Source organism: Sarcophilus harrisii, chromosome 4 (genome assembly GCF_902635505.1).
Source record: "Sarcophilus harrisii chromosome 4, mSarHar1.11, whole genome shotgun sequence".
NCBI lineage: Eukaryota > Metazoa > Chordata > Mammalia > Dasyuromorphia > Dasyuridae > Sarcophilus > Sarcophilus harrisii.
Window position 1 is genome coordinate 27,674,504 of NC_045429.1, and position 27,430 is coordinate 27,701,933.

The window sequence follows — 27,430 nt, forward strand, 5'->3', positions numbered from 1 at the left end:
ATTCCAGAAATAGGAGAAAATAGTATTAGTACAGAACTCCTTAGGAAGTTTAAAGACCATCTTCCTTTATTCAGTACTACTTCAGTTTCTTTTATTCAACCTTTTAAGCACCTTTTAATTGATGTCTTCTTTCCTTTTTTATAGCTTTTTATTTACAAAACATATGCATGGGTAATTTTTCAACACTGACCCTTGCAAAAACTTCTGTCCCAACTTTTCCCCTCCTTCCCCCCACACTCTCCCCTAAATGGTAGGTAGTCCCATACATGTTAAATGTATTAAATGTTAAAATATATGTTAAATCCTATATATATATATATATATACATATATAATATATACATATTTATACAGTTTTCTTGCTGCAAAAGAAAAATCAGATCAAGAAAAAGAAAATAAAATGCAAGCAAACAACAACAGAAAGTGTAAAAATGCTATGTTGTGGTCCACACTCAGTTCCCACAGTCCTCTCCCTGGGTGTAAGATGGCTTTCTTCATGACTGAACAATTGGAACTGGTCTGAATCATTTTATTGTTGAAGAGAGCCATGCCCATCAGAATTGATCATCATATAGTATTGTTGCCATGTACAATGATCTCCTGGTTCTGCTCATTTCACTCAGCATCAGTTCATGTAACTCTCCAGGCCTCTCTGAAGTCATCCTGCTGATCATTTCTTACAGAACAATAATATTCCACAACATTCATATACCATAACTTATTTAGCCATTCCCCAGCTGATGGGCATCCACTTGGATTCCAGTTTCTAGCCATTACAAACAGGGCTGCCACAAACATTCTTGCACATACAGGTCCCTTTCCCTTCTTTAGTATCTCTCTGGGATATAATATGCCCAGTAGAAACACTGCTGGATCAAAAGGTATACACAGTTTGATAGCCCTTTGGGCATGGTTCCAAATCGTTCTCCAGAATGATTGAATCAGTTCACAATTCCACTAATAATGTATCAGTGTCCCAGTTTTCCCACATCCCCTCCAACATTCATCATTATCTTTTCCTGTCATCTAAACCAACCTGAGAGGTGTATAGTGCTATCTCAGAGTTGTCTTAATTTGCATTTCTCTGATCAATAGTGGTTTAGAGCATCTTTTCATGTGGCTACAAGCAGTTTCAGTTTCTTCATCTGAAAATTGTCTGTTCATATTCTTTGCCCTCTTTCCTTTTGTGAGTTTGCCCTAGTATGTTTATATGGTGATCTAGAGGATATGTCGAGACTAGGAACGAACCAAAAGAGGAAGAAGATGACAAATTTAGGCAGCCACATGCATTTTATAATATTTCTCCCAATTTTTCGTGTAAAGCTAAGTTTTCAACATTCATTTTTGTAAGATTTTGAGTTCAGATTTTTTTCTCTCTTCTTCTCTTACCTGCTCCATCCCCAATACAGCAAGCAATCTGATATAGGTGATACATGTACAATCATTTTAGACATATTTCCATACTAGTCAATTTGTGAAAGAAAAATCAGAACAAAAGGGAAAAACCACATGACAGAAAAAAACCAAAGACAGGTGAAAATACTCTGCTTTGATCTGCGTTCAGTCTCCATGGTTCTCTCTGTAAATATGGATGCCACTTTCCATCTCAAGTCTATTGGAATTGCCTTGGATCATACTGAGAAGAGCTAAGTTTGTCATAGCTGATCATCACACAATCTTATTATTGTGTATAAGGTTCTTCTGTTATGCTCATTTCATTCAGCATTAGCTCATGTAAGTCTTTCTTTTCTGCTTTTCTGAATCAAAGGCAGCCATTTATGGAAACAGCACCAGAAGAAAGGGAAAATTTCTTGAGGAATCTATAGGGATATCTACAAACTCAGCTATCAGCTGTCACACCTTAGTCTAGAAGAGAGCCTTGGCACTGAAGGCAAAGGTCCTTGGACCGTGTCCAAGGGGTAATTCTGGTGCCTCAGCCAGCTGACGTGGCTTTAGTCCGGATGCTTTTCTTCTTGAAACCTGAATATCAGCTTGTTTGTGTTTGGGCTCACCTTGATAAAGATAATTTCCCTACAGAATTCTCACAAGTGAACTACCCTCATACATCCATTGTACTCCATTTTCTATTGTGGCTATTGATATTCCTTCAATGAAATGAAAGATCTCAGAGACCAAGAGCCCGGTCTAATTTTTTTAAGCGTCTCACCCAGCAGCCAAACTAAATGAGGAAACTGAAGAGAAGAAAAATTATTTGTTAAAGGTCACTCGGGGTACTAGTGCATAGAAGTGACTTGAGTCCAGATCCTTGGACCCGATATCTGCTGCATCACAAATGTGGACATCTTCATGTCCACAAGTCAAAAGGCCACCAAACTGGACCTTGTCTGGAGAGGGTTCCTTGTGTTTTCATCACGGTCCTACTTACTCCCTTCAGAACAAGTATGAGGCCTTGGAGGCAATTGGGTTTTTAGTCCCTGGGCTCTATGTTTTTCTTGCCTGGTTGGACACATCAGCCTTCAGCTACAATGCCCATTATCTTAGGGCCTTATTTAGGAATTGAAACAAAACCAAGCTTAATTCCTGTTTGTGCAGGAGAGTGATGGCCACATCCTTCCCACAAGAGTTCCTTCTACCTTAGACATGCACACTTCTCCCCCTACTGGCACAATCTCTCACACTCACACTTTCATGCTGACTTTTATATATGTTTATACATGTCTAATAATAATCATAATTTATAAAAAGTCATATTTCCATGGCGATGGAAGGTTTGTAAAGTATGGATTAGATAAAATAAATATCATTACCCCCATTTTGTATATGGAGAAACTGAGAATCAGAGGCACTAAGTGACTTGTTGATGGTTACACAGCTTTATCAGCTCCTGAACTGAGAGTTCCCTAAAATAGAAGTTACTCTTCCTAGGTGACAGGGAAAAAGAGACATCAGTCATTATATCTTGTACTCATTATATCTGAACTGATGATAAGGACCTTTCTGGAACTGAAGAAAAATAGAAACCCAGATCCCTAAGCAAATTATTGTAATTAGGAATTGACAAAGTCAGGGGAGGGAGACAAAAGGAAATAACCTAAGTTATTAGGCCCAAAGCTGGGAAGATCTCAAACAATACACTGTGACTAAAATGGAGGCGATCAGGGCTAAATGTAAAATTATACACTTTAATGTCTGAGAGACATTATTGGTTTGATTCTATTGATGGGAGATAAGGCTCACCCCAATACTGAGGTGAATTAGGCAAAATGCCAAAATCTCTATGGTTCCCAGAGAGCCATCTCCTAATCTTGTGCCTCTTGTGGCTGGCAGTGCTTGGTTCATTGATCTCATAGTTCAGTTTATATGTTTATACAATGTCTTTTATGACATGTGTCCCTACTTACTGGTCAATGGCATGGACCAAGTGTCTGGGCTCCCGCCTGACTTAGGCAGCCCAAATACCAGTCCATAATCCTAACCAAACCCAGAAAATCAAGGAACACACTTTGAGTGCTTTGACTCAGACCTTCCTGTTAGCTACTCCTATTAGAAATCAGAAAGCATCTCCCATCTGCTTTCTTTTCCTTCTTTTGAAAATTTGTGTTTAATATTTTTTATTCTAAACTTAAACAACTATTAAATGAAATGAGCATTTCTATGTATATTATGAAACAGGAAGAGATTCTACATTAAATTGCAAATTGGATTTCAATTTTCTTAAACATTTTCATACATTCAACATTTAACTTTTAGAGCTGATCTGCTTTTCTATTATTCTTTCTGATGATGTTTTTACTTCTCGATTTTTTTCTTTTTCTTTTGGCAAGCGTAGGGACTCTTAGCTCAAGCACAACTTTCCATCCAATCTTTCTCTTCCCCAAATGGAAAAAACAAACAAACCACATTTGTAGCAAAAAATGTATAGTCAAATAAAAGATTCATAGCTGCCATATCCAAAAATATGTCTTATTTGCATGGCCAATGTAGAAATTTGTCTAGCTTGATCATATTTGTTCAAAGAATTCCATTTTTTCCTCTCCAACTGGAAATGGATCAGGAGGGAGAGAAGAATTAGAGACAGGGAGAGCCAATTAAAAAAAAGAAAAGAGAAAAAAGATAGGATCATCACTGTAGCATTTTTTTTAATTAAAATTTTTTATTTTCAAAATTTACACATGGATAATTTTTGACCTTAAAAACCCAGTGTTCTAATTTTTTCCCTCCCTTCCTACCACCTACTCCCTTGAATAGTAAGTGATCCAATATATGTTAAACATGTGCATTTCCTCTATACATATTTCCACAAATATGCTGCATAAGAAAAATCAGCTCAAAAAGGGGAAAAAAAGAAAGAAAACAGAAGCATTTTAAAAATATGTATATTAGAAAATAGAAGTTCAGAAAGAATCAAACAAGCAGAAAAGCCTTGAAATTTTTTAATTGAATTTATTATATATTTTAGAAGGAAAACAATATAGATTCACTCTTTTATGTACAGTTCTTTCTGTTCTATGTGTACAGAATTGTCATATCCATGGAAGACACATATTTAGTGTCAAAGTTCATAATAAAAATCCTTAATGTTGCTGTTATTGGATACATTGTTAAACTGGTTCTGCTCAACTTACTCCACATTAATTCACATAAGTCATATAATTTATATAAGTGTGGGTGGGTAGGAATATGCTTCTCTAAGTCAAAACCAAGTGGAGCTGCTGATTAAAAATGGTGAGTTGGGGCTGCTAGTTGGTGCAATGGATAGGGCACTGGTACTGGAGCCAGGAGGACCTGAGTTCAAATGTGACCTGAGACAAATGGCACTTATTAGTTGTGTGACTTTGGGCAAGTCACTTAACTCTGATTGCCTCTCAAAAAAATAAAGGAAATAAAGAAAAAGAAAGGAAAATAAGGAGGGAGGAATGAAGGAAGGAAGAAATATAGGAAAAAAGGGAAAAAAAAGGAAGAAGAAAAATAATGAAGAATTATTTGGAAAGTTCTGAGCCCTCAGTAAAAGAAGACTTTGCTCCACCACCCCAGTCCTTCAGTCATAGAAGAAACAATGAGGACATGGAGTGTCAAAAACAAAAGAATCAAATGATGATGAGATTTCAGATAATCAGCTTATCCTGAAGGAGATATTATGTCCCAGGGAGTCTAAACCAAGCAGAGTTGTTGATGGAGAATGGAGAGTAACCAAAGTCAAAGAATATGCACTTTAATGACTTTTAATTTTGAATTTCAGTGCCAAATAAAACAAACATTTCCATATACATTGTGGAATAGGAGAAGATTGTACATGAGTGTGAGAATTTCTTTTCTTTTTCTTTCTTTTTTTTTTTTTTTTTTTTTTTTGGTAGAGCCTGCTTTAAAAAAAAATACATAATACATTCGACATGTAACTTTAAAAAATGTAGTGCTCCTTTGATATTCTCTTCTCTGTTTTTGGAGGTTGGGGGAAGGAAATCCTAGCCCATGCCTGCCTCTTCCTCCTCAATCCAAAATTAAAAAAATAAAATAAAACAAAAAACTCCCAAATTTCTAAGAAATATTATATCCAAAGAAAACAAATTCCCAACTCACAATAACTTTCCACCAAGGGTATATTCAAGTATCTGTTTATTGCAATCACTGCAATTATCATTCCCCTTTTTTGTATAAAACAGGTGTCTACAAGTAGGCTTGTGTGTATGCATTGCTCAATAAAAAAGATGTTGCCTAAGGGTGACATAAATAGATATTACCTAAAGATTGACGATTACTATAAGGAGTGGGAAAAGCAAAGGCCATTCTTACTCTGCCAGCAGGCTAAGGGGGGAAAAGAAGATAAATTTCAGGACAGCCACAACTATTGTCAAGAGGAGGATTGGATTAGAATTACATCTGTCTGCCACTCCCAATCTCTGGTTTGAAGATTCAGTGAGTTTAGCACAAAGACAAATCTCAATAATTGGAGAAATATTAATTGCTCAATATAATAAAAATGACAATAACACCTAATTTATTAATTTAGTGCCATGCCAATTAAACTACCAAGTATTATTTTATAGAACTGGAAGCATCAATAACAAAATTTCTTTAAAGACAAAAAAAGTCAAGAATCTCAAGAGAAATAGTGAAAAAAAAATAAAGTAGGATCAGATCTCAAAGTATACTACAAAGCAGCAATTTCAATTTGCTCCTTGTTAAAAACAAAAATTTAGCCAGTGAAATAGATTAAGCACATAACATACAGAAGCAAATTTGTTGGGTAACCTAGTATTTGATAAATATAAAGAACTCTGATACTATATTAAGAACTCACTATTTGATTAAAAGTGCTGGGAAAGGACTTGTTGGAGCCAAAATGGCAGCATAAAGACAGGAACTCACCCAAGGTCTTTCCCAAACCTCTCCGGATCCCTTTATATAATGACTTAAAATTTTTTTTTTAAATGTCAGAACACATAAAAAAATGGAGGAACAATTTTTCAGAGGAAGACAACGAGGAAGGTCAGCAGGAAAGGTCTGTTGCACCAGGGTGGAAGTCCAATGAAGCCCAGCATAGGCCCCAACAGCACAGCTCTAGCCCAGTCTCAGCAAATGAGGAGTAGTCCTTGGGACTTCTGAATCAGCAGCACTGATGGTTTCCTGACCTCTCAGCCTAGAAATATCAAGGGTGACTTGGAGATGGGCAGTGTGTGGAATGGAGAGATAAAGTGAAGAACTTACAGGAATGTTTAAATTCTTTTTCTGCATTTTTTATTATTTCTATGTCTCTGTGACCTGAATAAATAAATGACCTGTGTGCAAGCCAATATTTACTTAAAACTAGATATATTTACTTAACCAGAAATGATGACATTTATCCTTGTTCAATGTTACCAATATTTAGATTATGAAATGCCGTCAGCTCAGTAATCTGAAGTCTGAAGGTCTGACTGATGAAGATTCCTCTCAGAATCAGGGAAACAAAGCATTCCGTTCTAATCTGCCTTTGGCACCAATGTTTAACATTCAATTAGGGGAGAGGGCACCTATTTCTCAATGCTCCCCAACCTATGATGTAATCCTCTGTAACCAAACCTATAAAAACTGTATATCTTTCCTAAATCTTTAGCCCTTCTTCTGCGAGCTTTCTCTCTTTCCCTCCTCACAGTAGAATTGCTCATTCTCATGAGAATTTATTAATAAATAACTTTTCTTTCTACTGAGTGATCTCTGAGTTTTGGGTAAGGGTCTTCTACATCCCTCACAGCAGGAAGAGTTTGTTTCACTAGGGTGAGAGGGCCTTGGGAAATTATCAGAAGTAACCCTAGAAGTGATGAAGTCCTGGATCACTAGGTGGGGTTGGCTGAGAAAGCCTCAAGTACTGATAAGACGCCGTTTCCTAGGCAACGCCAAGCCGGTTTCAACTTCCGGCTTCCTTTGCTAGGTCCCCTCAACACGTTTCTGCGCACGCGCAAGGCGGGCCCGACCGTTGGCAGGAGACGAGAGTTTAAAATGCCTCGGCGCGCGGGGGCGGGGCCTCGCTAGAGAGCCCGCCTAGAGGGCGCGGAGAGCTGGAGAGAGAAGGACTCCGGTTGGGCGCGCAGGCCGAGCGGTCTCCACGACGGCTCTCCATTGGCCGAGGGCAGGACAGCCTTCAGCGCTGATTGGTCAGCGTGCTCGGGGGCCCGCCCACCAGCGCGGACGCCGCGTCAGTGTCAGCGGGGCGGTGGGCTGGCTCCGCTCCCTCCCGGCTTCCCTAGTTTTGCCGCTCGGGTTCCCGCCCAGCCAACCGGTCGGAGCCGGCCCCCCCGCCGCCGCCGGCTGATCCAGCGCCTGCCGGGCGGGCCGGGGGTGCCGGGAGGAGGGCCTCTGCAGAGCGAGGGGGAAGCCGAGGCGCGGGGCGGAGTGGCTGGCGGCTGCCCGGAGGCTCCCTCGGAGGTAGGCCGGGACGGCCGGGGAAGCGCTGTCTCGCGGGGTGTCGGGCCCGCTCTTGCGCTCGGCCTTTTTATTAGGCGCTCTCCGTGTGCCAGACGCCGGGCTCCGCTGCGGGGAGCCGAGGAGGGCAGACTTGGGGCTCCCGCCCCCCCCGGGGGCCCCGTCTGAGGGAGGGGGCGGGCCGGGGACCGCGGGGCGGGCCGGGGACCGCGGGGGGAGCCGGGAGGTGAGCGGGAGAGAGTCCTAGGCCGGGGGGCGGGGGTGCAGAGCACGGAGGCCGGAGGGCGAGGGGGGAGGGGGGCCGGGATAGCAGAAGGGCTGCTCCGTTCGGGAACGAGGAGAGACGGGGGCTGGGAAAGGAGCACGACTAGCCTTCCTTTTTGTCTCCCGCCGGGTTGTTGGGAGAGCCTTTCTGAGGGCCGGGAGACTTGCATCGCTGGGCCAGGGAGCCCCCTCTGAGCAGTTTCCCTCCACCAGTACCGACCAGTGATTGCTCTTTCTCCCGCGGATCAGCTCGCCCGCCTCCAGGCAGTCTCTGACCCTTGCCTCCCTCGCCGGTGCCAGGAAGGCTCTGCCCGCTTTTCTCTCCATCCCTTTCTCCCGATGCTCTTAGTCTGGGTGCAGACCTGTATTTACCGCTCCGTTCTCTCTCCCCCAAACGCTTTCCTCTCTCCCAGGGCATCCCCAGCCACCCAAGAACCGCCCACCAAGTCCTCCTAGTTCCGCCTCAGCATCTCTCTCTCCACCCGTTCACCAGCCCGGCGGCCCTGTCCCCATCTCCCTATTGCATCCAAAGCGACATCCCCTGAAGCTCGCCTCAGGGATGTCGCTGCCCGAGACTAAACCTGGGAGTGCCTGCTGTAAGAAAGGCTGGGCAGCTGGGGGAGCCGTGGGCTGGGCGGCGGCAGCCCCGGACCCGGCGGCAGCCCCGGACCCGGCGGCAGCCCCGGACTCGGGACCTGAACTGGATAAATGACAACTCTTAGCTGGGGGATCCCCGAGCAGCTCACACTGTTTCACACACTCACAAAGAAAAGGAACTCGGCAACAAAGGCTGACGTTGGCCACGCACTCTTCCCCCTTGGGGATGGGACACACAGTTGCTTATCACTTTATTGTTTAACTAATATGGATCCTCCCTAGCATCCCTCTGTGCTTTTGGAGCTCACAGCCTGAGAATACTCCTGTGCCAACACTCGCTCTCTGTGTGAGAGAGTAGCAGGAACTGCGCACGTGCATCACAGGACCCCGTCCAGCAGCTTAGGTATCTTTTTAACTGAAGATGCTGAGAGATTCTCCTGACAAGCATCAGAGTAATGGCTCAGAGTCTTTGTGCCCGGCTACTGTCAATCAGTCCCAAGTATCTGATGCCTGCTAAGAAAATGAAAAGAAGTTTTTCATGAGAGGCAAAGGGCATTGGTCCTATGGGGAATCCCTAGAGCCCACCCCTGAGGTCAGCCTGTGAATGTCCTTGTGCTCACTGCATTGGACATGGGGAGTTAGAACTGTTCATTAGTATTCAAGTATTTAACTTGGTGTTAGTTCATGCCATTTTCCCAGTGTGGCGATTCTGTCTTGTCTTGTGAATTTATCCTATTAAATGGGGTTAACACATGCATGCTCGCTGATTTGTTGGGGGAAAAGCACTTTGTAAATCTTAGAAATGCCTCTTAAAAAAACTGTTTCTAAGATGGTTCTATCAAGTAAATAATAAGTATAAAATGATACTCCCAGAAGCGTGCCATTAAAATCACAACATCTTCATGACATCCCAGCTCAGAATTCTCTTTAGTTATTATTCTCTCTCCCATATGAAAAAGAACTTTGGCACTCCTTGGCAGAGAGGGCTGTCCCATGGGTGTAAAACAGGGCTTCTTAAACTTTTTCTAATCGTGATCCCTCTTTGCCCAAGAAATTTTTATGTGACCCCCATCTCAAATCTGTAGTGAAGCATTTCGGGCAGTGTTCAGAACCAAGGCTGTACTGAAGTTGTGTGATGCAACACGAGCAAGTGCTGCTAGAAACCTCTTGGATTTTGAATTTTTAGTTACTGTGTTTAGAAATCTTTTGCTGTTGCCAAATTTTTCGACACCCTCACATTTAGTTATGGGATCCCATAGGGGGTTGCAACCTTGAGTTTAACAAGTTTGTGGATTGTTTGTGAAGTTTAAGTGATTGTTTATGAATTTTGTATATTGTGGAATTTAGGAGATTAATAGGTTGATTCTTCTGAGTTTTTTTTTTTTCTATTAAAAAAAGTCTTTGTTATGTAATAAAATGATGGTTTCATGGATGAGGAAAGAATATTTGTTAAGATGCATCAATGAAAATGAATATCTTGCATTTTCTTTTTTTTTTTCCTTAGCTTTCAGATTTCTGCAACTAGTGCATGTCCTGTCAAGACAGCAGATGAATCCCAGGTAGGTTTATGTGACAGATTTTGTGATCACTTACTCATTGTTTTGAGTGGTAACTCCATTTCTGTTCTGTTTGCTGAATTTTGTTATTGCCATATATAAGAACTGGTGGATTTTGGATTAGTTTAAATCTTGCTTTTTTACAAAAGTTTATCAATTGTGTGGGTTAATTCACTTGCACCTTTTCTGAGATTTTCTAAGTAAACCCTTGATCCATCTTTGAATAGGGTAGTTTGGTTTCCTCTGCCCATCTTGATGTCTTTCTTTTTTTCCTTTTATTTCATCACTGACACATATAGTACTAGGTCAGATGGCATTGAGTAAGCAGGATGTCTTTGCCTTATTCATATATTGGGAAAGTTTCTTGTGTTTTCAGAGTGAGGGCTGGGGTTCCCTGCTATGAGTGCCTATGAATAGTCTCTAGCTCACTGCTTTGGACGTGTGAAGTTCGTTGGGGGTTTCTCATCTTGGTTGCTTTTTTGGAATGTTTACCAGTGTATGGGACTAGAGTTCAAAAGAGAGACAAGGCAAGATATGTAGATCTGGAAGTCACCTGAGTATTAAACCTGTGGGAACTAAGGGAGTTCTCAAGTGAGAACATACGTAGAGAAAAAGGCCCAGGATTTAGCCTTGCTTTATATCCACAGTTCATCTGTCATTTAGAAAAGGACCAAAGCACGATGTCTTGGCTTGCTCATGAATTGGATTTAAGTGAGGCAAAGTTGCACGAAGACACCATCCTCATTCTCTCTTCTAGAGCCGTCACTATCCAGTGGCAGAACTGGTCATGGCTTGAGATGCAGTGGATAACCTTGGTGACTTGGATGTCTAACCAAGCTCCAAGCCCTCCCCAGCACCTGCTTCATCTGCCTTCATGGCCGTGGAACAAATTATTCTCATCCACCCATTCCACCAGGATTTATATGCCTGGGATAGGCACTAATTCACTGTAGAGTTCGAGACCCCTTGGTTGCCCTCAGTCTGGTTTAGCCTGTTTGCCAAAATGGTTTACCGGGATGTAGCCGCTCTCTATTTATACTACAGCTTCTTAGAACCCAGGTGAGAATTAGGTGCAACAGGGGGACCCTCAGGTGGAAAGCATCCCTGAAAAGGGCTCAGCAGCCTTCACATCAGAGGCACTAGTCTTCCCTGACTAGAGTGAACACACTCTACACCCCACCTGAAAGCCAGATAGCATGGGTATGAGAAGTGAGAGAGACAGAATTGGGGGCCATATGATAGACAGTTTTTCTAGGAATTTGGTTCAGAAAGGGAAATATGGAACAATGGTTCAAAGGAATGATGGAGTCAAGTGAAGATTTTATAAGGTGAGGTTGTGGACAGCGGGGAATGAGCCAGGAGAAAGGGAGAAGCTGAAAATTAGGAGAGGAAGAACTATTGTGGGGACCAAATCAAATTGGTCTCCTGAAGGAGAGAAATTCCTTTTGGTGGGTGGCGAAGGGGGAGAAAGTGAAGGGCACTGTGTTTTGCCAAGTCTCACACTCCCAGTGGATGACCCCATCTATGGACCTTCTATATTACATATTAACCAAAGACACAAAAATACACATTCTGGGAGAAGTGAGATGCCACCTGACTGCTCTGTGAATGGTCACATTTGTGGAACTAGACAAGAAATGTCTTTGGACCCACCCTAAAGAGATTGAAATTTTAGTGTCAGCCTTGGGGGAAATAAAGGTTTGGGAACTGCCAAGTAGAATAGGTTATGTCTGGTTTTTGTTTTTTTTAGGTTATGTCTGTTCTAAGGGAAAGAGTTCTAACTCTTGGGGAACATTATGTTTCTGGGACTTATATCTTTAGATCAATGGTAGGAGGAAGACATCATCTTGGTTTAGGAAGATTTCGTTGTGAATAGTCTCCCTGTATCTAGGCTGGAATTTTTTTTTCCCCTCTGTCTCTTGTGAAAGTAGATCTTTCTGGTGGTCGTGATGAGATTGGCTCTGTCTTTTTTTTTCTGGGGGGGAGGAAGGGGTGACCTCTATATCTATTTAGACCCACAGAAAGTCAGGGAAATACATATAAATTGTTCATGTCTTCAAAAAATCTGAATCATGCCATGTAATATATCACTCAACCTTCAATGTTTATAAAAGACAACTGCACAGACAGGGATTTTTTTCCCCTTTTCTTTTTGTGAGAGTTTTTTGACCTGAATCCAGCTTTGGCTCCTGGACCCCTCAGGTGTCCCTGGCTTTCTGGACTCTGCCATTAGCCTTGGGTGGGATGGGAGAGGAGGGAGGGGCAATGCCACCTGTCTCTTGATTTCTCAGTTTGTGGGAAGAGTTGGAGGCTAGATTGATCAGCTGGTTTCTGGCTTCAGATTCTCTTTGTGCCAGATGTTCTTGGTGTAAGGTTGCTGAAACAAGACCCCAAAGGGCTGATCAGCTTTCTGGTACCTTCCTCAACCTCCAACTTCTTCATTAAAGCCCTAATTAGAAGTTCTTGGAAGGGCATCTTTGTGTGGCCCAATTTGGAGCCAATCCAAGCTGCTAATTTGTAAAACAAGGACATTGTGCTAGGCGAGCATCAAGATACGGTCTCTTCAAGAGTCTAGTGCAGACTAGAGAACGGCCTCTGAGGTGAGTTAGAACAAAGAGAGCTAGGCAGATTTGGGTTTACCTGGTTGAATTCTGATGCTTTATCATTGTTGGGTTCCGTGATTGCAACTGGGAATTCTATGGAAACTCCCCTGCAAGAGAACCCAGAGTTGTAGAATTAGGAAAACTAAAACATTCTGTTGAAAGTAGAGATAGAAGAGCTTGTTTATGGTTTTCCATGTTTTTACCCATTGACCTTTTATAGTCTTATGATGCTAGCCAACCAGCTGACTCTTCAGCTCACTTTGAGTAACTGGTGGTTTTTGTCAAGATTTTTTTTTAGGAGTTTTATGGGGAAATGTCCTACAGACTGAGCCTCCTTATTGCATGTATGGGGTCTAATAAGGGATATTTCTGCTGAAAAGCATTAAAGCCTTAAATGGGAACTTGGTTTATGATAAAATGTCCTTTGGCTTGGTCCAGAGCTTGTCTTTGGGGGGTTTCATCCGTTTTAATATGTGAGAGTTGTTTTCCTTGGGTCGCTCGAACTGACTACATCTGAAGTTCTGTTTGGAGAGCTTCCCACTATGAGATTGGCCCTTGTTGGACTTCTCCCACCATACTTCTCTGCACTTTGCTGGGAGACTGCTGAGAGGAGTTCCTTGAGAGATTCAGGACTGTAATTGTTTTAAAATACTTACTAGGAGGGAGAGTAAGGTGATGCAGTGGATAGAGCACCAGCCCTGAAGTCGGGAGGACCTGAGTTCAAATCCGGCCTCAGACACTTAACACTTTGTGAGCTATGTGATCCTGAGCAAGTCATTTAATCCCAATTGTCTGGGTAGGGGGCAGGAACAAAACTTATCAGGGAAGAGAAAGGAATAGGTGTTTATCAAGAGCCTACTATGTTCCAAGAATGTAAAATTACTATTTCACTGAAGCCTCACAAGAACCCTGGGAGGAGAGTGGTTATTTTTATTCTTTTATAGTTGAGGAAACTGAGACAGAGGTTAATTTGCCTGGGATTCAATTAAAAGTTGGAGGCTGGATTTAATCACATGGCTCTAGACATAGTGCTTTACCTAATGTACCACCGAGCTGCATGTTACAAATCATCTGTACTTTAGGGAACTTAAGTAGCTTAATCTGCTATTATTTTAGTCGTCCAAGAATTAGTCCTTTCTCCTAGATCCTAGGTCCAAGAATTTCAGAGATTCTAAGAATCTCTGACATTTTGAAAAGCTAAGCATGTTTTAACCAAATCTACATTTATTTGTACTTCAATTAAAAGGAGTACTTCAAGCAAAATGGTACCTTTCAGCTTTCCTCCATCAAAGAGAATGCTTTGGGATCCAACCCCAATGGGAGATGTCAAGTATTTGCATCTCAGTTACTACAGGTAAGAAGTGTTATCCTTTGGTTCTCTTGATTGTAATTTGGAGCAAACCAAGATAAAGAGGGTTTAGGTACAGATTCTGACCCTGCTTTTCTGTTCCTCCCCTTCTCTATTTTCGAAGCTCTCAGCTCATTTTTCATGAATCCCATTGTCTTGTCCTTTAAGAAACCTTTCCGGCTCTCCTGTTGGCCTGCTGCTCCCAGGTCCCTGCTAGGTTTTTAGTCTTCATACTCTCAAAGCATAAGACATGCTCTCTATTTGAAAGGAACTCAAGCTAGGGAAAGAGAGAATATAAAAGCTGACTTGGGGTGGGGGTGGGCAGTTTATTGTCTCAGCTTTTTTGTGGTTGTACAATATGTGGGTTTTCTGAAATGAGGAGCATCTGTGAGGAACTCAGGGAGAGGGTTAGAGTCCTTAGGATTTTAATGAGGTCTTCAGGGAATGTGACATTGGGATAATCAGGGAGGAAGAGGAGGGCATTTCTGACAAGGGGAACCGTATACGCTTGCTGAGCATCGGACAGTGAGGAGACCAATCTAACTGAAAGGGAGGAAGGAGTGTATTTGTTTGGGCCTGGTGGAAGATCTGGAGGGCTGTGGTAGGCTGAGGAACTTAGATTTGCAAAATGAGTTTATGGAATGGAGAGAGCAGTGTTAGGAAGATCAGGCTGGTCTGATTAGTCTAGGAAGGGCGGCCTGAGGATGGCAGGAGACTGGCCAGGTGATGACTGGAGAATGAGGTGATCAGCCCTGCCAGAGAGTTGAGGCAGTGTGGGATGGCAAAGGAGGGAACAGAGAAGAGTACAGGGGGATGAAGCTGAGATGACACTAGGATTCTGAGCCTGAGCAGTAGAGGGAGGGGAAGGAGCCTTCTCCCTTGAAAGTGTGGTTGCATATATTGAACCTGAGGAGAGTGGAGGGATGCACTAGGCTGTTGGGGACGCACCAGGAAGTTTGAGATTTGGGACAGGAAATAGAGGTTAGGAAATCCTCAGCTGAGAAAGGATAGCATAAGCCCTATGAGAAAGAGGAGAAAAGTCAAGTTGAGTCTGTTGTGTTGAGGTCATGGCATGAGATGCAGCAGAAAGGTCAACAAGGGTGGAGATAACGGTTGGGTTTGGCCATGGGGCTTTCTTTGGTTTTCAAGAGAAGACTCTTAGAAACCATGGCAAGAGAGAGAAATGAGAAAAGAGCTCTTGGAGGTGACAGCCAAGTCAAGTGAAGGTTTTTCCACCATGGGGAAATCTGGACTTCATAGTGCCTGAAAATACATTGTGAATTGTAAAGCTCACATAACAGATCTCATTCAAAACATAAAACTCAAGGTGGCAAATGTTTTTCCATATTTTACAGGAATCCGAAGCTTGTGGTGACCGAGAAGGCCTTGCGGCTTGCTTATCGACAGGCCAAGCAGAATGACCCAAATTTGTCGTGTTTTTTGCTGGGGACTCTCTTAATAGATGAAGGTAACACACTTAAGAACAATCCAGCATCTGGGGCTATAACTAGTCTCTTTGATGGGCTTTGGTGAAGGTCTGTTCTGGTTTGATTAACTGCTGAGCTCAACATCACCTCACTCAAGTCTTTCTCTCCTCCTGTTTCCTGCCCTTATACTCAGGGACTTCAGCACACCTACTGATACTTCCTTAAACGTGGTAATTTCTCAGCTCTTCCACTTTGTTATTTCCCATGACCCACTTTGAGCCCATCTCAGCCCCCACATAGATGATGGTGCCCTTGAATTTGCTACCATGGACAAGTGTTTGATTCCTACTTTTGTGAATTCTGAGACTGGGCTTTTTGCTCCTCATCTTTTAGCATTCTCGTTTCCCCTCTGCTTTTTGACCCCTAACCCTTACTCATTCTCCCTGTGAGCTCCATGCTTTCTGCCCCTCAGGCTTTTCCCAGGTGCTCTCCTCCATTCTGGGTATGCTTTTCTCGCTTCCCCTGGACCTCATGATGAAGCAGCCTGGCTCTGTACTCCATACTGGAATTCCAAAACAGATTATCTCTTCCATCTGCTGCCTTGGCTCTTGGTCTACTCCTGAGATGGAAAAAAATCATGAAACTGTGCTGACTGGTCCACTGTGATTTATGTTATATAATTTCAACCGGGCCCTTTCTGTAGTGAGAAATCCATTTACACTTCCCTCCCTGACTGGCCTCCTAAGGCTTCCCTCCCTGGCCTCTCAGCTGAGAAACTTGCCTCCTATTTCACTGGAAAGATGAAGCCATTTGCTGTGAGCTCCCTTGCTTCTCCTCCCCTCATCACAAAGTTGTTTTCTCTCATAGCTTCAATCTTGTCTTATGTGAAGAGGTGGCCTTCTCCTTGCCAAAGCAAGCTTCTCACCAGATATTTGGAATCCCATTTCAATGATTTCTCCAGAAGAGTGCTCCTTCTCTCAGCTACACTTGTACTTATCTTCAAGTTCTCCTTGACTATGGACTCTTTTCCTGCTTCTTATAAACATTCCCATGTCTCCCCAATCCTCAGAAAGTCTTCACTTGCTCTGCATCCCCACTAGCTCTTGTCCCATATCTCTCCTTCCTCTTGTGCCCAAACTCCTGGAGAAGCCAGATATCCACACTACTTCCCTTCTTCTTACTCTCTCCTAAATCTGTTGTCTGGCTTCTAACCTCAATTCTTACTGCCATGACAGTTGGTCTTTGATTCAGCTGCCAAAATACCCTTCCTAAAGTACCATACTCGGTTAACTCCAGAGACTTCCCTGTTACCCTTAGTATTGAATATAGAATCTTCTGTCTGGACTTTAAAACATGGTATGACATTACAATACTTTGCTTCTCCAGAATTCTCTCACTTTATGCCCTCCCCTAGTATTCTGTAATCCACCAACATTGATCTCTTTGCTGTCCCTTGAACCCATTGCATCTCCCATCTCCATTCTTCCCAGCTCCTAAATTGACCCTGTACCTGAAATGTTCTCCCTTATTTTTATCTCCTACCTTCCTTCCAGTTTTATCTGAGATCCCAAGTTTTGGTTTATTTTCCCCTGGCCTTCTATTGAATGTAATTTTTATTGCATCGTGATCTAAAAAAAATGGATTTACTATTTCTGCCTTTCTGCGTTTAATTTTGAGGTCCTTATGTCTTAATATATGGTCAGTTTTTATATAGGTTGCACGAACTGCTGAGAAGAAAGGGTACTCCTTTCTGTCTCCATTCAATTTTCTCCAAAGATCTGTCATATCTTAACTTTTCTAAAATTCTGTTTATCTCTTTTAACTCCTTTTTTATTTATTTTGTAGTTCGATTTATCTAGTTCTGAGAGAGCAAGATGGAGATCTCTCACTATTATAGTTTTATTGTCTATTCTTTCATCTCGCTTAACTTCTCCTTTAAGAATTTAGATGCTATACCACTTGGTACATATATGTTTAGTATTGCTTCATTATCTATGGTACCCTTTAGCAAGATATAGTTAACCTTCCTTATATCAACTTTTGCTTAATCTGAGATCAAGATGGCTACCTCTGGTTAGGTAGCCCAGGATGGCTTTTTTTATTTTACCTGAAGCATAATAGATTCTGCTCCAGCCTTTTACCTTTACTCTGCATGTGTCACTCTGCTTTAAATGTGTTTCTTGTATATAACATATTGTAGGGTTCTGGCTTTTAATCCAGTTTGCTATCCATTTCCATTTTATGGAAGAGTTCATCCCATTCACATTTAAGTTTAAATTACTAATTCTATATTTTCTGTCATCTTATTTACCCCAAATTATACTTTTCTCTTTGCATTTCCCCTTTCCTTCCTCCCCAGCATTTTATTTATGAGCACTACTTGCTTCAAGCAGCCCTCCCCTTTAAAGCCGTTTCCCCTTATACTTTTCTCCTACTATTTCTGTTTTCCCTTCTCTTATTAACCTACCCCTTCCCTTTTCCCCTTTCCCCACCCACTTTTCTATAAGGTGAGAGAAGTTTCTCTGTGTAACCAAATATGTCTAATATTCTTTCTTTGAGTCAAATCTGGAGATCCCAAGTTTTGAAAGAGATTCTCCTTTTTACTTCTGTCCCCTCCCTCCATTCTCCCAGCTATTGAAACCTTCCCTGCAACATTACCTTCCATGCACCTTCCCTCCTTCTTGTTTGTATGTAATTGGTCACTGTTTTCTCTCCCACTGGATTGGGAACTCCATCAGGGCAGGAATTGTTTCTATTTCTTTGTATTTTCTGCACTTAGCACAATGCTTGGTATATAGTAAGTGCTTAATGAATGCTTGATGATGATGATGATGGTGAGATGGCAGTTCCATGGATTAGCATTGTGAACAAAAAATTTTGGATTTTTTAGATGAGGAAGGTGTGAAGCTGAAAATAGACCGTTTTGATCCTGGCCGAGAAGTGTCTGGATGTCTCAGAAAAGTCCCCACTGCTCCTTTGCCTGGAGACTTTGTGATTCCATGTACAGTTAACACAGAGGGACTTTGCCCCACAGACATGATCATCCACAATGCTGAAGACTTTAGCTCAATTTTTAAGGTAAGCCACCCTTGGTAATATATGATTAATCTCAATTAATTGAGAGAAAGGACCAAAATGGAAACTGGACCAAAAAGCTCTCTACATCTGGTTCAACTTAAAATGAGGTTGAATTTGGTATTCTAAGTAATTTTCTAGTAAATAAATTGGAAAGAAACAGGGATATCTGATAATTGCAGGGCTTTGAAAAACTATGTTTAGAAACCATTTTCTGGATCACTCTTGGGGTTGAGAGTGAGGAGGTCTAGTTCTTAGTATGGTCCTCTGATCCCTGAATAGTAACATGGGAGTTTAACCCTTTGAGGTGAGGACTGAGTTTACTAATAGTTGGGTAGCTGGTATCCAATTTCAAATAAGAACCAGTGCTTTTTTTTGTCCCAGTTCTCACCATGCACACTCTGGAGGTTTCTAAGACATTGATAATTGGTCTTGTGTCCTGTAGCACACAAAGCTGCTTTTTTGTAGCTTGACCTTGTCCTTCTTAGTAAGTATGTTCATTGCTAACTAAAGATGGGACCTAGGATTTATTAGTGTTGCTTTTTCTTCCTGATACTGATGGCAGCTCTTTTCCCATGTAGTTTTATGTTCTTTGTGGCTGAGCAGATCTGTCATTTTGCCCCAGTTTTAATGATGAGTCTCTGCCCTTAGTATGATGGCCCCTGGGACAACAGAAATGGCCTGTCCCTGATATCTCCCCAAAGCCTTGGCTTGGTTGGTTGGCCCCATTGTAGCATCGGAAGAGAACTTGGCCAGAGTTAAGAGTTTGTCTTTTAAATTGAGTGTGTTTTCAGTCATTGGTAATATAGCAGGAGGGTGAGAGGGCTGCTGTCCTTCCTCATGGAAATTACTTTGCATATGCTTACTAGTTCTGTTTTTGTTTGTCTTGTTACTCCTCCTTCCCTTTCCCAAAGAATGTAAGCTTCTTGAGGGCAGGGACTGCCTTATTTTTGTTTCTGTGTCCCAGCTTGATAAATACATTCAGGTAATGAGTGGAATTAATGAATGGAACTAGTCCTCCTAGGAGATAGGATTTCCAAGTTACTGTGGAAAGCCAGAAAGATGGAAAGCACTTTTGGGAAGTGGTGAATAAGGCAAAAAACCAGAAGGAGCTCTAGAGTTTGAGTCCAGGCCCTAGTACTGTGTAAGGAAGCTGAATCCCTGACCAGTAGTCTGCAAGAAGATTTCCATTAATGGAGAGCTCACTACCTCACTAGGTAGTAAATTATTAGAGTGCCTCCAAATCAACTTTCCTGTAACTTGTAATTAATAATACTACTCCTGTCTTTGGGAACAACACAGAACAAGTCTTATTATTTTCCACTTGAGTGCCCCTCAGGGCACTTGAAGAATGTTGTTGTGTCCTTCTCCAGGTGGAGTAGCTTCAGGCCCTTCCCCATTCAGGTGGTCCTTTTTCTGGATATCTTCCAATATGTTGGTCTTATTTAAAAATGTGGTGTCTCTGACTAATCCTGATCCTCCAGATGTGACCTCACCAGTCCAGAGGACACACAGTGAAACCATACTCTGCCGAACGAGTCAACGTAGACAAAGGTTTTTAGATGGAGTATCTGGGGGAGGTCCTGCTGGTGGCAGGCAGCACAGGAGGCATGTTAGTGTTTGTTAACTGCAGTATTTTTTGTCCCAATCCTCCTGGTTACAAGGAAGAAAAAATGAGAGAGAATTGCCAGGTGGTAGACCCCAATCCCTTGGTGTTTCCTGTTTGTGCTGGAAATCAATCACTCATGGCTGAGGAGAAAAGCAGCTTCCAAGTGCCATGGGCTGTTGTCATTGTCTCCTGGGGTAGACGTTGATGGCATGTTTTCTCACAGGCTCTGCAGCACCATTTGTGTGGCAAAGACTCTCTGGACTTCTGCAAGCTGCTCCCCTTGAGAGCTCGACTCACTTCCAGGGAGCACCTGGACAATCTACAGTTTGATTTCCACTGGGCAGCAGTGACTCCAGCCAATTCCTTTCGATGCACTCCTGTGAAGCCGCTCCCCATTATTCCAACAGCTCTGGCAAGAAACTTGAACAGTCATATGAACATTGCTCAAATTCAGGGGACCTGTAAGTGTGGGTAAGTAATAAGTATATTCACCTGAAATATTTGTATTGTACAGGCTGCCTAAATAACTGGGGCAGTTTTACGATAGTTCAGGCAACTGTGAAAGGTGAAGGGAAATTACCTCAATATGTACAAAGTTTGGTACTTGTTTAACAGTTACATATTTTATTTTTCCTCCAAGAAAAGTCAGGAATGGTAAAAGGATATCAAATTTTCTTCTGAGTAGACACTGCCCATATTCAGAAAACCATAGACTTAGGATTTGAAAGGATGCTCAGCAGATGAGCTGGCAAGTCTCTCTTCCAGAAGGACTCCAGAGTTCATTAGTCCAGCCCTCAGCACCCAACAGTTCTGCCATTATTACTTAGCCTATCTGCCCTGCTCTTGCGTGGTATATTTGGATACTTGGACTAGATTGGCGTGTTTGTAAAGGTTTCTGGGCTCTTTGCTTGCCTTTGAATAAAACCAGCCCAGGTCCTAATCTGTTTAGGACACCCATCTTAATGGCCAAACTGACTTCAATAATGGGGCTTTACTTTCCTGAACTAGATAGCCACCCAAGATAGTGATGGGGAGAACACTATCAGCTTGCATCTTTTTATGCAAGTGTGTAAACTAGATACCATAAGCATCGGTGCTGTGTTGCTATTCCTTGAGATCCAGAACTAGAATTGGGAAGAGATCATCTTGTTCCTTCCTGTTCGTCTCTGAACCTACCTATTCTTTTACAGAGGGAAAAATTTCCTTCAACATAGGAGAAGGGACTGGCCCAAACAGGGAGTTGAGTGGAGATTCAGACCCAAGTCCTCGGACTCTCAACTTGGAGTTCTTTCTACTATTTCTCCATCTTTCTACTATTCTTTATCACACTTAGATTTCTAAATCATGTTAAACTGATTTGTTAGGAAATTAAATAGAGGCAGATAACGAGGGCAAAATATAAAAAAAATCTTATTTCCGTGATAGATAAGAAACGGTTCAAATATGTAAGAATAAGAATCATTACCCAGTTTTTAAATGATTTAAGTGATGAAAGGCAAATTTCTATGGAAGAACCAAGCTCTCAATAGCCATATGAAAAAATGCTTCAACTCACTAGAAATTAGAAAAATGCAAATTAAAGCTTCTCTGGAATTCACCTTTATATTAGTGGTATTGATAAAGTTGGCAAAAAAGAAAAGTAACAAATGTTGAAGAGGCTCCTAGAAAACAGACCTTTTGGTAAAACAGTAGATGCACATCATTTCCTTTTATTTCTCCAGGATACAGGCCTAGCAGTGGTATTGCTGGATCATAGAGCATGTACAGTTTTATAATCCTTTGGACATTATTTCAAACTGCTCTCCAGAATGGTTGGATCAGTTCACAGTTCCACCAATAGGGTATTAATATCCCTATTTTTCTATATAATGGACATACAGTCCACTATTATGATGATTGTGTTGTCTATGATACAGACTTAGAACAGAATAACTCAAAATGTCTACAAGCAAAATCTCAAAGTAAAACACAGCTTAGATGCAAGTTCAGTTAAAATTTCTATAAGAAAAAAAGCAAGAGTTAAAAAGAAAAAGAATTGAAAATTGATTTTATATAAAATACTGTTATATGTATACGAAATGTAGTTTTTCCCCAGTTGAAAGTAAGCTTCGTGAAAGAAGAGACTTTCATTTTTGATTCTAGCCTCCGTTTAGCAAAGTGCTTGGCACATTAATAAATGTTTATAAAGCTTTAAAAAAAAAGAAAAGAAAATTGATTTTATAAATGAAATGAAAATTGAAAAAAATTGAAATGAGAATTTTGAAGGAAAGACTGGGAAAAATTAAGAACTTAACACAAAAAAGTACAAAACCATACCCAAACAATGAACTCCTTTAAGGGAAGGGAAGGGAGTAAGTATTAAGTACCTACTACATGCCAGGCATTGTGCTAAACCTTTAAAAAATATTTCCTCTTTGGATCCGCACAACAAATTTGTGAGGCAGGTGTTATTATCCTCATTTGAGGATATTCAAATGAGGATCCTCAGTTGAGGAAACTGAGACATTGAGAGAATAAGTGACTTGTCCAGGTCATATAGGTCTTGTGTCTGAAGCAGAATTTGAATTGAGATTTTCCTGACTCTAGGCCTACTTTTCTATCCACTGCTTGATAATTAGCTGCCTTCATAATTAGAATAGCCCAAATGGAAATGAATATTTCTACCAGAGAAAAAGAAATATTTAAAAAAAAAAAAAACACCAAAGATAAAGCATAAAACATTGAAGACATTGTAGGTATTGACTATTAAAAGGGGGCGGGGGGGGGGGGGGAAACCTTGGAAAACAGATCAGGGAAAAATAATTTAAGATTAATTATATTACTTGAAAATCATGACCAAAATTAAAACCAGGACATCCTACTTTAAGAAATCATAACAGAAAATTGTTCAAGTTGGTTATAATCATAGGGCAAAATAAAAATAGGGAGAACCCATTGATCAACTCCTGAAAGGAACCCTACAATGAAAATTCCCAAGAATAATGAAAGGGCCCCCATGCAGGAACATGTGGTAAAGAACAGACAGTGGAAAGGAGAGCCTGGTGACAAAGGAAGGCTAGTTGTCCCAGGCCCCTTTCCAAATGAAGGTGCCAGGAGGAAGAAGGGAGCTACATAGATTGATTGATATTCTGTTGGAATCCTTACAAAGTGTTAAGTCATTAGAATTGATAGATACAATAATTATCAAATTTAGCATGGTTCAGTATGATTGATCTGATCCTACAAGGAGATGTTATGGGCCAGAACTTGAAACACGGTACTAAGTGGAATTGATGGAAGCAATGCTTGTGTGCTTGGGTTTGCACCTTTAAGAGTTTACACATTAGAGCTCACACATTGGAGTTCACAAGTAGGGGAGATATACACAAAGTTAACTTTGTAACTTTGTGAATTCACACCTCCCATAATCCCACTCTTGGAGGAGGAATCAATCTGTTACATGGAGCATAAAAAGAGCATCAGTCAATGAGTCATTTCAGAAGAAGCCACTAGTGAGAGTTGAGCTAGAGCCAGAAGTCACTTTGGAAGATTGACAGAATGAGCATTCAGTTGGGGAGATTGAGAAGCTAATCTGCAGTCGGGCAGAACCATGATTCAGAGAGAGGCTGAAGCTAGCAACAAGAGCTGTCAGAACCAAAGAAAGCTAACTGAGCTGTTATGAGCTTTAACTCCTAGCTGCATTTGGAGTGATTATTACTTTGAACTGAAACTAAGGCTGCCTCCCGAAAACTTCCCCAAGAAACCTGCTCCCAGAGAGAACCATTATATTATACAAAAGAAGAGAACAACACAATATTCCAGGGCAAGAAGGTATCTAAGGCATGTTAAAAGCAAAGCTGAGAGACATCAAAGGAAAAAATACTGGAAGCAGCCAGAAAGAAAGAATTCAAGTACCAAGAAGCCATAGTCAGGATTGAACAAATACCACATTAAGGGATCAAAGATCTTGGAATACAAGTGTCCAAACTTGCCACTTACATAATTTTTTATTGAGAGAGGCTATTTTATACTCTCCTTTCTTGTTTACAGTTTGTTTCTCTCTAGTAGGTAAGACGTTTTTGTGGATAAAAGTATAGTGTATATCCCAGTAGCTTTCATTTAAAAATGAAATACCTGTCCTTCTCTTTCAGTTATCTTACAATGGATGAAACACGCAAGCTGTTACTGTTGCTTGAATCAGACCCCAAGGTTTATTCTCTGCCATTAGTTGGAATGTAAGTGTTGCATTATTTATGGAAAGCGTTTTTGCCAAAACACATATAAGAAGCAGCCATACTTACAAATAGTGTTTTAAGAAGTGCTCCTGATTAATTTAAAAGGAAACAAATAGTAGCAGGACATCAAAAGATTTTAGTTACCATTTGGATCGCTTTAATCATCCTGGGTAGGATAGGGTTGGGAGATTCGCACAGGAATATATTCAGGAAAGGTTTATTGAGCACTTACATTGCAGGACCTGTTGTCAGCTCCTGTGAGGATATATAGGAGTACATAAAACAGTCTTTGCTCTTGAGGTGATTTGTTATCTAGTTCAAGAGGAGATTGAAAAGAGAAGTAGGGGAGACAAACATGGTGTCAGTGGAAAGAGAGGGTAGGGCTTGGAGTCAAGAGATGTAGGTTCAGCAAGGTTTTGCAAAAGTCAGTGTTGAAAAATTATCCATGCATATGTTTTGAAATTAAAATGCTTTAATTAAAAAAGAGAGAGAGCTGTAGGTTCAAATTCTGACCCAACCACAAACTTTCTCTTTCAAAGATGCAAGCTCTAAGTCTTTAATACCTCTCTCCTTTTAAAATATTTTAAAATTATTATTATTAACTTGGAAACATAGACAAACAAGCATTTCCAGACAAAGAAGAATAGAAAAGTAGGATCATATATGAAACTTTGAATTTCTATTAAGTACAAATTGGGATTTTTGAAAGTATAACATTAATGTGGTAATTCTGACACTATACTGCCTGTCTTTTTTTCTTATTTTTGGAGGGCTATCGTTGTTGCTTTTCTCTCAATAAAAGTCCTTTCTGTATTACAAATAAGTTTCATCAAGCAAAAGAGATTCCTGTAGGTCTGTTTGTCCTTCTGCACTCCAGCTGGAAGGTGGAAAGCCTAAATTACGCTGTCAGACTTGTGAATTATGCTGGGTCCTTGGATCTACTTAGAGCACTTTCTCTTTCAGAATTGTTTTTTTTGTCAGTCTTATATCAGCGTATAAATTGTTCTCCCCGCTTCCCTCTTGAGTCCATTCCCCAGTTTCTCTGAACCCATGCCCTTCATCATCTGTGGCAATACACTTATGTTCCATCCCATTCATAGACTGTGCTTGTCCGGCCCTCCCTGAGTACCTGGACTGCCTGTAGTCACAGGAAGCAGAGCCTCTCGAGCTCCTTGGAAGGGAAGCCTCAGAAGGATTGCATGGCTTCAGCATCAGTAGGACAGTTCCAAAGGGCTTCCCAGAGTGACCACACTCCCAGTACCCCCGGCCTGTCTGCCCGCAGCCACTTAGACCCAGCTCCAAAGTGGGCACAGCACTCACACCGCAGACCTCCCGGGACTGTTTCTGTGCCTCAGTGCTCATAGAAATGCGAATGGTCTGACTAAAGAAGCCTCCTTGGGATGTAATGGTGGAGGAAATCTGTAAGGACAGATGGGCCTGGATCTTTGTTCTGAAGGATTTGGGTGAAGAGCTGTTTGGGCAGTGTGCACAGCTGCTCCCTCTGGTGGCCTCCGTGACAGCTCCAACTTGTGAGGGCCTGCTTCGAAACTCCTTCACAAAAACAGCCAAGTCTGTTTCTCTAGTTTGGCAGCTTCCTCCTCCCATCCTTGCTCTTTTTCCTACTGGCAGGAGGTGGCCATTAGTGGCTCCCTCCATCCCTCCCTCCTTCTTTGATCATCAGAATGCAGTTTCAATATTTCCTTGTGTTAAGGACCTGTTGGGTCTTTGCTACTTTAGGATCTGTGGTTTTGTGGATTGGGGTACTCCATCTATACGTGGGGGCGAGGTTTGAAAATGTCTGCGACTGAATAATTCATCCCCAGTCAGCTAGAGTGGTCAGGCTGCCAGGTGGAGGCCAAACAGCGTGCAGTGTGATTTTTATTATTGTTATTTATTGGATTCTCTTTTGTAAATGTGTGTGTGTGTGTGTGAGAGAGAGAGAGGGGAGAGGAGAGCAGAGACAGAGATATTCTTCCCTTCTGTGCTCTCTCTACCCCTCACGATGCTTGTTGTGTAATTCTTTTTGCCCTTTCCCTTTTCACAGTTGGCTGTCTGGTATCACTCACATCCATAGCCCCCGAGTGTGGGTGTTTTGCCTGCGCTATATGTTCAGTGCTGCAGTTCAAGAGAGGTAAGTGAGGTTTTCTTGCCATCTGTTGGTTGACAGAATTTGCTTTGGAAGGGACCTCGGATCATCCGGGCCATTCTATACTTGAGCAGGGCCTGCCTGAGTCACTCCCTTTATATAGACCTGGTGCCAAGTCCTGAGAATTCACTCCTTATGTCAATCCAACATGTGAATAGCATGGTAGGAGGAAATTTTAGGAGAGAAGTTATTGATCTCCTTTGGCTTACATATTGGAACCAGGTGTGAGATGGCAGAGAGGTGGGGCTGATGTAGAATGTCATTTGCAGAAACCTGACAGATTTTCAAACAGGCCTCGGACACATGTTTGGCAAAGAAGTTGTGTGGCTAACTCGTCACTTTTTAAGTACTTGGGATCCTTGCTCTGGACTGTTGCTTTTCATTGATCAAACGTCTATGTGAAATTATTATTGTCAAAATCTGTTTTTTCTTTCACTCATTTCTTCATTTTTGGCACCAATAACTAACTTAAATTGTTTCAGATAGAATTATAGTAGTTGTGTGCAAAATCTTTTCCTTCTTTTTAATTCTTCTAATTTCTATCAGTTTTTCTCTTTGCTCAAACAAGTTAACAGTGTAACCACACAGACTGTGAATGAATCCCACATCAGGAACCAGTTGTTTCTCTCTCTGTTAATAGATTCACTTTGGGTTCTTTTGTGTGTGAGATGTTATTCAGTGTTTGCCATGTCCAACACTTGGAATTCATTTCTTTCTTTTAAATTAATTTTT

The 27,430-nt window shown here is 41.5% G+C and overlaps 1 protein-coding gene across 2 annotated transcripts in view; it reads left to right on the top strand.

Moving 5' to 3' along the window:
- The first annotated feature begins 7,799 nt into the window (after positions 1–7,799).
- STIL (STIL centriolar assembly protein) overlaps positions 7,800–27,430 on the top strand; it is a 46,954-nt gene continuing 27,323 nt past the window's right edge. Inside the window, exons 1-9 of one of the 2 annotated variants that reach the window (XM_023501574.2) lie at positions 7,800–7,862; positions 9,003–9,123; positions 10,225–10,279; positions 14,126–14,233; positions 15,583–15,695; positions 18,545–18,732; positions 20,562–20,809; positions 24,469–24,552; positions 26,597–26,683. In XM_023501574.2, coding sequence (XP_023357342.1) covers positions 10,269–10,279; positions 14,126–14,233; positions 15,583–15,695; positions 18,545–18,732; positions 20,562–20,809; positions 24,469–24,552; positions 26,597–26,683 — 839 coding nt within the window. In that variant the 5' untranslated portion in view covers positions 7,800–7,862; positions 9,003–9,123; positions 10,225–10,268. The remainder of the gene's footprint in view (positions 7,863–9,002; positions 9,124–10,224; positions 10,280–14,125; positions 14,234–15,582; positions 15,696–18,544; positions 18,733–20,561; positions 20,810–24,468; positions 24,553–26,596; positions 26,684–27,430) is intronic. The other variant, XM_012547485.3, reaches the window with a different exon arrangement.